The following is a 13,089-nucleotide window of genomic DNA, read 5'->3' as shown; positions in this document are numbered from 1 at the left end:
ATGAACGCGCGATCATTTCTGCAGTTATTGCAAAAAACGTTCTTCTGGACCGCTAGACAGTTCTTAAACGACGTTAGATAGTTTGAACTGGATGTGTTCCTTCATTTCCTTCAATTTGAGAAAAATATGAGACTGCCTGTAATTTCGTAATTTGGAAACCTTGACCTGCTGCCGGTCATTTAGCCACAGCTTATTTGTGTCATATTATAAATATATTGACAAAATGTCAGGCAAGGAACCCAGGGAAGCCAATAGGGCTTATGTAAAGGACTTTCTTTAGAGATACCAAAGACTAACTAATTCAAAGCTAACTAATTCAGGTGACAATTTGTTGCAAGGTAGATATTAAGGAAATAAATTGCATTATGCGAGAAGAATATTTAGGAAACAGCCCCGGCCAAACGATCGCAACATTTCAACATAACATATCGCAGTATTGCTGGGCGCGGCATGTTTCCCAACAATACTGCGATATGTTGTGTTGAAATGTTGCGATAGGTAAGGTAAGGTAAGGTAAAACTTTATTTATGCAGGGTGGCCCATTCAGCACAATGGCTGGTATCCAGAGGGGCCCTGCTAAATACAATTTCTAAAAATATAAAACGCCTAATAGTATAAAATAGTTATAAAAATAGAGCTAAAAAAAAAAAATAACGTCTAGTAGTTGAGATAGTTATATAAAAGAGTTTAAAAAAATTAAAACGAGTTACAAGCATGAACTGATAGGGAAAAAAAATAGATATCATAAATTAAGTGCTATAAATAAAATGGGCTTTGACAAGATTTTTAAAAGAGGAGAGTGATACAGCTTGTTGGATTTTACAAGGTAGTGAATTAAAAAGGGCTGTGCCAGAAAATCTAAAAGTACGTTTGCCAAGGCTAAGTTTGGGTTTGGGTAGATGGAGGTCAGCCTTCCTTCGAGTGTTGTAACCATGTACATTGTAGTTCCTAATGAAATAGTTACTTAAATATCGTTTGGCCGGGGCTTTAACTCTGCTCGCTTTCCTGACAAGCTTCAGACGGTTAAATCAAAGGCGAACAAAGCGAGACAAAGTTTGCCCCTTTTCTTTAGAATTCGATAAAACAATTATTGCTTTCGCCCTTGATGAATACGAGAGGTCGGCGCTACACGCCTCCTTTGTTATTTATCCCTCGTATCCAACCTTGGATCATGGAATAATTGTTACGTATAATGTTAAGCTACGCGAGGACTAGTAATACAAAAACTGAAAATTAGATAATTAATTCTACAGAAATTCTAACACACGCTGGAATCCCGGCCAGGTGAAAGGAATTTTTCGGAATTTTTCTAGATATCGTGTGGTCCCCAATATCCTTTTTAAAATCGTGGGTTATTTCCAGCACTTGAAATGGCGATTGAGTCTCTGATTTCCTGCAGAATGTAGTTCAGTTGTTTCATTACTTGTCTTAAGTACTACTTCTTCCCTTTCTGGCGGCCTTCAATAACAACCAACGTCTCGCAATTTCGAATTAGCTAGCTTAATTTAGTAACTTCAAAAATTTGCAATTGTGTAACTTTTTTCTCGGTTGCAGTTTATTCACAGCTGTTTCTATTTTTTCCTGTTGTTGTTGTTGCTGTTGTTGTTGTTTTTGCTCGCTCCCTCCACGATGTTAAAGTAATAGCTTGATGTTCTGCGCAGACGTCAATCCCAGTACAGTAATTTTCTTTTCATGTTCTCAATCGACCCAGGATATGGAGACCAATGTAACTCCTAATCAGTCAGACAGAAGGGAGTCGCCGGATCCCCCGAGCATGAACTCCGAAATGGAACAGGAGGAAAGCTGGTTAAGCTTAAGTAAGTTCAGTATGAATATGATAAGTATCGTAAAACGCCTGTCAGGGCAATCTAAAATGAACTGAGCATACTTCTATAGCTCTCGTCCGATATGAGAAAATGCCGTTTCAGTAAGGTGTACTTAGCTCTTATTAACCGAGCAGGAGGTCTGTATGGGAGAATCTTGACCGAGTTTCGGTTAATAAGATGTTTATTATATGACAAAGAAGAAAACTTTAATTCGTTTAATGTAACTGGTTTGCTGACATTTTGCTAGCGAACGGCGATGAGCTTAACTTAAACCTTCCGAAATTTGCTCGTCCTCTTTACTTCTTTTTTTTGTCATCAGGCTTTTTGGCATTTCCATAAATGATTGAGAAGAAAATAAAAGAAAATGGTGAACATTTTTGTATTTTAGTTTGCTACTTTTTCAACGCAAAATGAAACCGGTCTACAGATGCCGGTCTAGATGGGAAAATCTAGACCGCGGTCAATATCGTTTTCAGCCAATCAAATTCGTGAATTCGGTAGTTCCCAGTCCTTGTGAGACACGGCCATATAATAATAACAAATATTAAATGAGATAGTATCCGCACCCGCGATATCAAAATAAAGCAAGACCATATAAGGAACAGAAAACGATTTCTTGTAGTTGCTTCCAGTTCTGCTGTTCTCGGTGACAAATGAATCATTAATAATAATAATAATAATAATAATAATGATGATGATGATGATAATAATAGTAATAATAGTAATAATAATAATAATAATAATTTTAGAAAGTCGATGATGGCATGAGCTTGTGAATTAGTATTTTAGGATCTCATAATATTTTTATTTTCATCAAAACTTTAGTCCACGATAGTGGAATGTGTGAAGATTTGTAAATAGGTTTTCTGAGGAAATTTTAATGAAGTTCTTGTCATTATAATAATAATAATAATAATAATAATAATAATAATATTAGTAATAATAATTGAAAATATTTATACAAGGGCAGCCATATCAGTTATTTTTTTTCTCTCAGCTCGTGAGCGGGCGGAATTTTGTCATCTGGACCGCCAACAGCGGGCGGAATCCCTCGTGTTGACCTATTTTCGTAAACGAGTTAGCGATAATCGTCAATCTTTCGCCCTTTTTACACTTCCACTCACTGCCCATTGTGCCCACTGGCACGTAGGGCAGCAACAAAGTTCTTCCACTTCTGTCTGTCTTTGGCCAGCTGTTGGATCGTGTTCCAGCTCTGTTCTAAGCCCCTCAATTCTGTCTCTACAGTACGACGCCATGTGTTCTTAGGCCTGCCACGCTTGCGCCTGCCTTCGGGAGTCCAGTCTAGTGTTGTCTTTGTGATGGATTCATTATCCTTTCGAATGACATGGCCAATCCACCTCCAGCGTCGTTGCATAATAATAGTACCCATGTCCTCCTCTTTGCACCACGAAAGCAGATCCTTGTTAGAAATGGTCTGAGGCCAGAAGATGCGACGATTAATTAACGCAAGTTTATCTCTATACACCTTTAATTGGCAAGAAAAGTCACTGTAAGTAAATTCAATCGAATTTTTTGAAGTTGGGAGGGTTTGTTTGGCTGTTTGTAGCTCGGCGTGGTAATGGCGCGTAATCCTGTGTGTGTCTCTCTGTACAATTTTAAGCAAAAATGAGTCAATTTCAGTCGAGTTTACCTCTCTAATAGTTGCTGTATTTGAGAGAATTTCTGTGGAATTTTCTCGCTATCTGCTACTGAATTTACGGTAGAAAAGTCTGATTTCGAGTGATTCGCAACGACTGAGAAATTGTTTTTGTAGTACAACTTCAAATTATAAGCCTACTGTGCACGAAATTTCACACCGGAAAAAACAATTTTGGAGAACTAAATGCTACTAACATAAAGTAGTTCGAAATAAATCTGCTCTTTAATACATCTTTCTTTGTCTAGTATCTGAGTTACTCGCTCGTTCGCCCGTGAGATTTTTTTTACGAATGCAGGTTTAATTTGTAGACGGCACGTTCGCCGGTTCAATGACAAAGTTGAGTAAACAAACCCACTTGTAAGCCAATTTACCGCAGGAAAAAAAGATAAACATGTTATTGGCCGGCTTAGGGTCGGTCCGCATGGTGAAAAACTGTGACCTCGGGCTTGAAAATGCTCTTTCTTGCATTTTCAAGACCACTGATCAAAGCTAAGAAGAACCATTTCCGAAGTTAATGGAATAATACCTGCTCAAAGTCAGCTTAAATGACCTGTTAAGATTATCACACACTTACTGTGAACACCTGCATTGCAACGCCAGAAAAACTACATTGTTATACCTCCCAACTCAAATACGTTTTTTGATTGGAGGAGAACATGTCACCTGTCATTGGTAAAAACTCACAAACTCCCTAGGAAAACAACAGCTGTGAGAGTCAGTGTCAAGCAAATACTTTTTTCTCAGGTTATTCTGCTTTTGAGTGAGTTGGAAGGTATAACAAAACATTATAATAATAATAAAGTTTTTTGGGCGCATTTAGAAAACTCAATGGGTTTACATTACTATATAAGAAAAAAGAAATTAGTTAAAACCTACACAATGTTTCTTACAACAGTAATAAGTAAAATAAATGAAATAGTTGATTTAAAAATCAGGCGACATAAAAGCTAGGTACAGTTCCTCATATAATAAATCAAAAATAAAATTTCCGAAACAAGAATGCTTTGAGGGCAGATTTGAAAGATGAAAGAGATGTTGTATTTATAATAGAATCCGGTAGATTGTTCTATAATACGGGTGAGGAGAAACAAAAGGCACGTTCATCGTATGCCACAGAGTTCACTGTAGGGACAGTAAAAAGTAGTTTAGAGGATGAGCGTAGGCTTCGTTGCGGGTGGTATTGTTGTAGGACGGACGACAGGTAGGCTGGACAAAGTCCATTGATAATCTTGAAAGTCTGAACAGAAGAACTTTGAATATAATCCGTGACTCAACAGGTAGCCAGTGTAATTCTGGAACTGGCCCCGCGGGAAACAGAGAAAGTCTCGGTGAAACAAAACTCACTGTCTCTTGGGGCCATTCATTTAGTGATTATTCTTTCATGCAGTTTTTAGGGTTAGACTTGCATAGCTTGTTCTAGATTCTCGCCAATCATGATAGACACAGACTTCCTACAAGTTACTCTTATACCCTCGCTAGATCTCTACAGTATACATTCTTACTTCTTTTCAACACTATTTCGTCATCTATTGTTCTTCCTCAGTATCGTCAGTGGGAGGAGAAGTCCAGGATGTTGAATCTTCTGGCCTTGTTACAAGTGAAGGTGGGTCAGTGAATGTGAATGGTGTCAAACTCACATGCCCTCCTGGAGCTGTGGACGATCCTGTGAACATCAAACTTAAATTACAAGAGCCTCAAAAATACTATGGTCTGATACTTAACCATGGACTTCAAAATCATTTGATATTTGTCGCACCCATTATCAATTGTCAGCCAAATGGCCAGACCTTTAAAAAACACGTCACGTTGACAATTGCATTAGACCTCTTTGAGAAAGAAAACTCCACAGAGACTTTACTTGTTTTACATGGTACACCAACAACAGAAGGAAGAATCTTTTGGGACGATGTAACTCGAGATTCCAAGCTCGATCTGGAAAAGGAGGAGCTAAAACTGGAAATCGCTCAATTTTCACTCATTGCAGTACTTTTGAGATTAGCATGGGTTCACACAAAAGAAATTGTAACGCGGCTAAACCTCATATCCTTCAAATATACGTTGTCGGTGCTTTTCAAAAGTAATCACCAACATTCGCCTTTCGAGGATCTCGCTCTCATGTTCATGAGCCAAGATATCTACCAAGAACAGCTTTACAGAGTAGGCGATGATTCAGCTTTGGTGCAGCTCAAAAATGATGGGTTTGAGGAGCTTGCTTCCAACGTTGGACAGGACAGCAATTACATCTACAATAAGGAGAGCTTAACAGTTTCATTTCAGCTGGGAGAAGATTACAAACCTGCCAACGACAAGCAACAAAGCATTACATTAACCGTAGATTCTTCGGTTTGGTGGAGTACTGGACATGTTGTCAAGCTGCCATTGCAAGCTTCTGGTGCTGACGTCAAAATCCTGTGTGGAAGGATTGTTGTTCGTGGCCAGCACGGTCATGTTCGAGAGGATCACTTCTGCCAACAAGGTGAGTTTCACTTTTTAAAACATTTTTACCTTGTACGTTACAAATCTGAAAACCCCTTCAATTAATTTAATTTAAGAGAGTGAATTCTAAGCTAAGCCCCCTGATTAATCATGTACAACTATTTATAGTCTACGTTATCTAGACAAGGGTTAAGACGAAAGCCCGCTATTTGATCTTATAACATAGAGCTGAGTTCTATTACAGATTTGTGCGGCTACTTGAGACGACTTTTAGGGGTCGAAAACGTGATTTTCAACCTCAAACTCGTGGCCCTAAAGCTTGGATTGTCCGAAGACACGTTGAATCAAGTTAACGCCTGTTGGCAAAACGAGGCAAAACAACTGGAAATGATTTTGCAACGCTGGCCGGAGAAGCAAGAGAACACAGACGATTACGCCGTGCTCAGGAAAGCCTTAGAAGGGTTAGAACCTGAAGGTAGATATGCTTTTCGCGCAGATCCTACGGAAGACTCTTTTTAGATTAAAAAAAATGGACTAACAGTAAACTGGAACAAACCAAAATATGTGAGCTGCTGGGTTTTATGTTGACCAGCCAAAGACCAAACAAGTTTTGGGCATCGCCAAGTCTGCGTTCCTTTCAGTAATTTGACATGTGATAACATGTGATACCTGAAAAAGGGTTTCCGGCGTTATTTGCCATCAATGTCTAATATCAGTCAGAAATGGGAATGTTGAAAACGTCATGAATCCATGTTTCAGGCCATTTGAGCCAGCCATCCGTTTACCAAGCTTGTGAGCAAAGTTAATGTTGTCTAGTGCACAATATAGAATTATCTTTTAACTCAAAGAGCTTTCCTGTGTAAGTGTAGTAGCGTAAAGTGCGATTACTTGACATTAATATTGCTTTATTTGAATCCATTCCAAAATCCACTACCTGCTGATAATCTCAAGAGATAGAGAATAAATGTGATACCGAGTAAATGCATTGTGTCTATATAATACAGGCAACAAATGCGAGGAATGGTTGATGTACTTGTAGTATTTCGATATAATTCTATATCATCTTCATTCTGAGGTGACATACAGGTAGTAGAGATTTAAATACTGCACTATGGTACATTAATATACTCGTGAAAATACAAAACAAAGACGATACTATCAAGAGAATAGGCATAGTTTCCTCCTGGCTTTTAAACCAATGTTCAAAGATGATGCTGAACACTTGATATTGTAAGCTTCTTTAGATAGTAATAGATTCCAATTATCATCGCTGTCTATTATGTTTGTGTTACAGTACATCAACGATTCCTTGCACTTGTTGCCTGTATTATAGACACAATGCATTTACCCGGTGTCACATTTATTTTCAATCCATTCCACATGACGTTTTTTTTTTCTGGTGTTCTCAGATTACAGAGTGAAAGAAAGAGGACAAATGCACATCAAGCATTTGAGGGAACTTGCGGAGACGATCGTGGGTTTGCAGCACAAGGAACCTAACATGATGAAGTACTTGGGACAGGAAATTAAAAAGCTCTGCAACTCAATTTTCAGAGACTGTTGCATAGAGATGGCAACCTCCAAAGAGGATTTGGACTTGGCAACTTCAACAGAAAACTGCGCAAGTCTTCTTGAGGTCCACAGACAAATACCCGAAGATGTTGCTAAGAAATATAAGCACATGTGCTTGTCTCCTGAAGAATCCATTGCAGCAAATTTCCTCATGATTGTTCCTCATATTGTTCAATGCATCAAAGAAATCTTCCGAGATGAGATAATTCCACAAGTGCAAAGTGGATTGCGAGGTGTGCCTGACGAAACAACCCTCAAGAAGATTTCGTCAGATATTCAAGAGGCTGCAAAGGACAAAAATATATTTAGACTTTTGAGTGAAGTTTGCAATATTCTTGAAAACTTATGTCTTAACAACAACAACAATCGATCCACAGAAGACGAGATACATGAGTGGGGTGGCTCCGCTATGATTATTGTTATGCTAGAGTTCCTAGAAAAGTTTTTCCAAAGCTCTGAAGCTCGAAGATTGCACAAAAGATTGCACGTGTTTTCCGTTGCCATCAGGGACATCATGTCAAACCCCACCGCTTTTGAAGGAAACCTCCTTCGTGATTTCCACAACGTTGCACTGAGTCTGTTGAAGTTTGCCAAGTTTGATCCATCACAACTTGTGAGATTTGAACTGAATGATTCAAATCATTCATCCAGCACTCGGGGCAACGATGGATTGAAGTATGACAAGTCAAAGGAAACCTTTTCTCAGCTGTTCTGGATCAGTAAAGAGTCTGACGACGAGTTGCAACTTGAATCAAGTGCACATGTACATATCAACGGACGCATCCGAAGCATTGGAGCATTTGAATCGCTCATCACACTTCCCGCATCCTGCAGCATGGCCATCGACAGAGTTCCGATCGGTTCCCTTTCCGTAGCAGTTAAACGTGAACACGACGACTCTGGAAACCTTCGTGTTACTCTTTATGCAACTCAGAAGGAGAAAATCAGCAGGGCTTTGAAATACCTGGAGAACGAGTTAGGAGCAGATGTGGTTGACTTGAGTCAAACGGAAATCACACCATCCCATCTCAAAATGCGAAGCTTCGCGAAAGCAGGAACACTAGTCAGACTACGTTTGGTTCACAAATGGGGATCAGAGTCGCTTGTTCTTGACAGCAATGATTTTATGACCCTTGCTGATTCCACTGCAGGAGGTGCTTCTGTGCCTGGCCCTATATTGGCAGGTTTGTTAAGAAGGGGTTTCATACTAGGGGTTTGACAATATGAGTATGTCAGCGTTCGTTAAGCAGAAAACATCGCCCATCATCAAGCGTAGAGTTTACTCTGATCTCCTTTCGGCTGGCGCTCACTTCTTCCCCCGCTAGAGAGAAGTCTTGACTTTTAAAACTTCCATGCTGTTGACTTAACTCTGCAGATATTTGTTAAGTTTTTTTATTGCTTGTTGCTTGATTTGGAATTTTACTCTGTAAAGGACAACCAGAGACAGTAAACTTTCTCTGTAGAATATTTTGGGTGGAATCTCATACGCCTGTTTTGCAGGGAAAGGACATGATTAAGCGTCTTAAGATAGAAGTATGTTTACTCAAGGAGCCACCTTTTTAACTAAAATGTTGTCTAGACTTATCTAAAAAACCTGACTACAAAATGTATCAAAACTAGTTTCTATCCTTTATGTTTTACTTGTTTTCCATTTCGTTCTGAGTGAGTGCTCTAAATTATTTCAATTTAATATTTTCATATTGATGCCAAAATGAAATTCATTCAGTTTTCATTCCGCTCTTTCCGCAGAGATCGACCAACTTGCCTTGAGGAGTGAATTGCCAGCTCCTCCAGTAGCACGTGACTCGGCAGTTGAAAATCACAGCAGTAACTTTGTGATGGATCCCTCAAACGCTGAGTTGATTCAGAGACATTTACACGAACAGCGCGGGCGCGTTGGTGAGAAATTATATTTCTCCCTGTAGGTTCGTACTCATACACACACAAACATTACATATTTACTGTTTTGGCAAAGTCAAGAGAAAACTGCGGAGAAATGTAATCAGTTAACGGTAAAGCATAAGGTTAGTATTTAGGTGGGGAAGTTAAGTTAACACAGTCACTTTTTTTAAACTTTTATTTCAGAGATCCACTATCATCAGAATTTCCTGAAAGGACATGTGTGCGTGGCAGGAGAGAATACGAGTCTGAACATGCAACTGCCCAGTTCAGAACAGCGGTATGAAATGGAATTGTGTTTACCGTTTCTCTCAATTGATTGATCAGGGTGAAACAAACCAATGCAGCAGCGCCTCTTGTATGGTCGTTGTTAGAAAAGAAAAGCAACTTTTCTCGCAGGCTAGTTGAAGTGTCTTCGCCGGTAACTCAAAAGTTCCGCTTTTGTGTCTGGTTGTAGTTTTGTTACAATCAACCCGTCTTTGAACACGCGTTGCCATGTGGCGACCTTGAGAACGGTTCGCTGTAAACAATTAATGAAGCCAAAAAGTTTTACAGAAGTCTTTTATTGTTAGTCTTACTTGTACTAACCAGTCAAAGGTACATGATTAAAAAAGTTTAACTGTTTGACTATTTTTAGTTCCCTAGAGGCTGGACCAAGCGCTGCTTCTCACAAGTGTTTAACAGCAGGACCTAGTGCACATGAAGCGTGAATCATTACAATTCACTGTAAATGGACAAGTAGCTTAGCTATAACAGGACAGTTCACTTCGATCTTCCCATGGACGCAAGATCAAACTGTCTCGTTCTCATCTTTGATATAATTTTTACGTACATAAGAATTCAAGTAGTTATAATATGTAATTACCATATTTTAGTTTTATAATTATTGGACTTGTTGTCTTTACTGCGCACGCGTAGCGTAGTAACTATACTGGAGAAACTGTTATGCCTTTGGGTGCTTGGATGTAAATTACGTTCTAAAAATAGAAACTATTATTCTTCTAATTCCAATTTCGATTTGGAAACAGTGAAAGGACAGCCTCTCGGTGCGATATGTCATTGCAAATTCCTTTTTATTTGTTATTTATTTGGGCTTGCATAGGGCTGGCGCGTCTGAAATTTGAATTGACCAATCAGGATTGAGCAGGCGGGAAAAACTTAATTGTCCTGACGTCAATTTATGTAACAGAGAAGGCATTTAAATCGGGCAACTTTTCTCGCCGAAGATGGCATTAAATATTCGCGAAGAGGGATTCACAGTGCCAAAAATATCAGATTGCAAAAAGTGAAAAATATGATACATCTTGCGTCTCCAAGCTTCTAATTTGGCTCCAAAAATGGGTCACTGGCAACTCGCTCGTAATTCGTAGACTGAGTATCCTCAGGTAGGATATTAGTTATGTTATTCTGAACAAAATATGTTGTTCCTCATCAAATTAAACCGGAGTTCTCAAGTTAACCATTATACGAGGTCAAAGCAACTTTAGCATGATGATAAAAATGGATGACAGGCCAAACACGACTCCTATTGGTGAAGATAGGAGAACTTTGACCTTCAAAGCTCTGCTTTAACGAGTACGTTTTTCAAAGATCTCCCTTTTCTGTATGAAAGCAGGGGAGGGTCTTTATAGATCTCCCTTAGCAGAGGCTGATTTTGTATTAAATGCCATTACTCATAAGACTGTTTTTAAAAGATTAGGCACAGATGGGCGATATTCTGTAACAAACGGCCAAATTCTTATGCGCGTTTTTTGTTTATTTTGTAGAGCCGACGTTTTCGGTACGTTAAATTTAATTTCTGAGAGAATGTTTTCTAAAAGGTTATCTGAATAACCTCTGTCGCGTAATCTGCGTTTGAATTGTGTTATGTTTTCTTCAAATATAGCTTTTGAAGAGTTGGTTCTCAGAAGTCTTAAGGCTTCGCCTTTGATAAAGCCTTTCCTGACGCCTGGAGGGTGGCAGGAGGTGAAGTGTGTGTATTGGAAAGTTTCTGTCGGTTTGAAGTGCGTGCGCACGTCGAGAATGGATTCCTTCTTAAATCTTTCGCCCTTATATACTCATGTATCCAGGAAAGTTATTTCTGTATCTGAAATTTCAGCCGTGAATTTTATGGTCGGATAATAGTTATTTGCTAGCTCTATAAACTTGTTTATTTCCTCTTTGTTTACGTTCCATAGAGAAAAGACATCATCGATATATCTTTTCCAAGTGAGCGGCTTTAATTGGCTGCGGTTAATGATTTCTGTTTCTACCGCGGCAATGAAAATGTTGGCAAAAGAGACTGCCATTTCTGTGCCCATTGCGGTGCCGTGTGTTTGAAGATAATTTTTGCCGTTAAAATGGAAAGATTTTTTTTTGTAAGATAATCCTAAATATATCTCTGAGGTAGAGGGTAGGTATGGGAGGTTTGTTTAGGTGGAATTTTTCGTATGTTTTACATACAATGGGGATTCCTTCCTCCTGTGGGATGTTAGTATATAGGCTTGTAACGTCCATTGACACTAACATTGTGTCCTTGGGGACCTTCGTTTTCTCTATAAAGTTTAAGAAATCTGTTGTGTCTTTAAGGTATGATTCCTGAACTTTAGCAATAGGCTGAAGGAGGTAATCAACAAATGATGAGCGTTCTGTTGGGAAATCACAGCCAGATATGATTGGCCTACCGACCGGGTTTGGTTTGTGAATCTTTGTAAGGGTATAGAAAACTGGAATTCGTGGTGGATTTGGCGTTAGGGATAGCCATTTGTCCGTCATTTCATCTATATGGTTACCATGGTAGAGTGTTTTAATGAGTTCCTTGACTCTTTGAGATGTTTCCGTTACCATTGGTAGCGCTAGGGACTCGTAGTTTTGTCTTTCGTCCAGGCAGTAGTACCTGTCCCTCTCGTATTTTGTCTTCTTTATTCATAATGACAGTTGTGGTCCCTTTATCTGCCTTTTTAACATTGATATTTGTGTTTTGTTTAAGCTCGTTAATGGCTTGACTTTCCCTGTGAGGGAAGTTTTTTTTTTTTTTTTTAATATTTTGACCTCCACCAGTTGTGTTTTGACCTCTTCTAAATATGTTTCTAGCGCAACCCAGGATTGAATTGGCGGCTCCCAGCTAGATTTCACGTGGAAGGGGTGTGGCTCTTTGTTCTGGCCGTGAAACATAAACTGTAGGCGCATTCGTCTCGCTTCGAAATCGTTTAAAAGTTGTAGCCTTGTGTGACTTTCGTTTGTCACTGGCGTAGGAATAAATTTCAGGCCCTTGACAATAGGTTAATTTGGTCGTGTGTCAGTTCGGAATCTGAGAGGTTTTTGATGTATCGTTTCTGTGATTCCAGTGTTTTTTGATCGATATCGCGTCTAAGCTTTTTTCTCCGTTCGTTGCGTTTCTTGGCGCGAATGACGCGCTTTGGAACCCTTTCCCTTATAGAATGATCTGTGGGCTTAAATGAAACATTGGGATAAGATTCACTCTCTTTATTCTGTTCTTTCTGAATGTTTAACATCATTTGTTTGAGTTCGTCCATTCTTTTCGGGATGTTTTCAATTCTTTCTTCATGGTTGTTTACATTGACTCTCGGTTCACGGACCGTGTAATGTGCCTTATTCTTAGTAAAGCGTTTCATCATTGCTTTTACGCTGTTTCAGCTGTTTACTCCTGTGGAGATAAAAATGGATGACAGGTCAAACACGACTCTTATCATTATT

General features: G+C 39.1%; 1 protein-coding gene across 1 annotated transcript; it reads left to right on the top strand.

Annotated features, from left to right (window-relative positions):
* Nucleotides 1-4,142: 4,142 nt before the first annotated feature.
* On the top strand, nucleotides 4,143-12,406 carry LOC145482522 (uncharacterized). The gene is made up of 7 exons (XM_081461120.1): nucleotides 4,143-4,158; nucleotides 5,030-5,962; nucleotides 6,167-6,397; nucleotides 7,332-8,678; nucleotides 9,244-9,393; nucleotides 9,580-9,673; nucleotides 10,031-12,406. Exons 1-7 carry the CDS (start codon nucleotides 4,143-4,145, stop codon nucleotides 10,101-10,103), a joined length of 2,844 nt encoding a protein of 947 aa, XP_081317246.1. The 3' UTR covers nucleotides 10,104-12,406.
* The last annotated feature ends 683 nt before the right edge of the window (nucleotides 12,407-13,089 follow it).

This window comes from Orbicella franksi, chromosome 3, assembly GCF_964199315.1.
Source record: "Orbicella franksi chromosome 3, jaOrbFran1.1, whole genome shotgun sequence".
Taxonomy (NCBI): domain Eukaryota; kingdom Metazoa; phylum Cnidaria; class Anthozoa; order Scleractinia; family Merulinidae; genus Orbicella; species Orbicella franksi.
Note: the sequence above shows the minus strand (reverse complement) of the source record. Positions and strands in the feature narration are given on the sequence as shown.

Excerpts from the sequence above, each read along its gene's own strand:
- LOC145482522 (XM_081461120.1), top strand. Across the intron at positions 8,679-9,243 it reads GCCTGGCCCTATATTGGCAG|AGATCGACCAACTTGCCTTG; the intron begins GTTTGTTAAGAA and ends CTCTTTCCGCAG. Across the intron at positions 9,394-9,579 it reads CGAACAGCGCGGGCGCGTTG|AGATCCACTATCATCAGAAT; the intron begins GTGAGAAATTAT and ends CTTTTATTTCAG.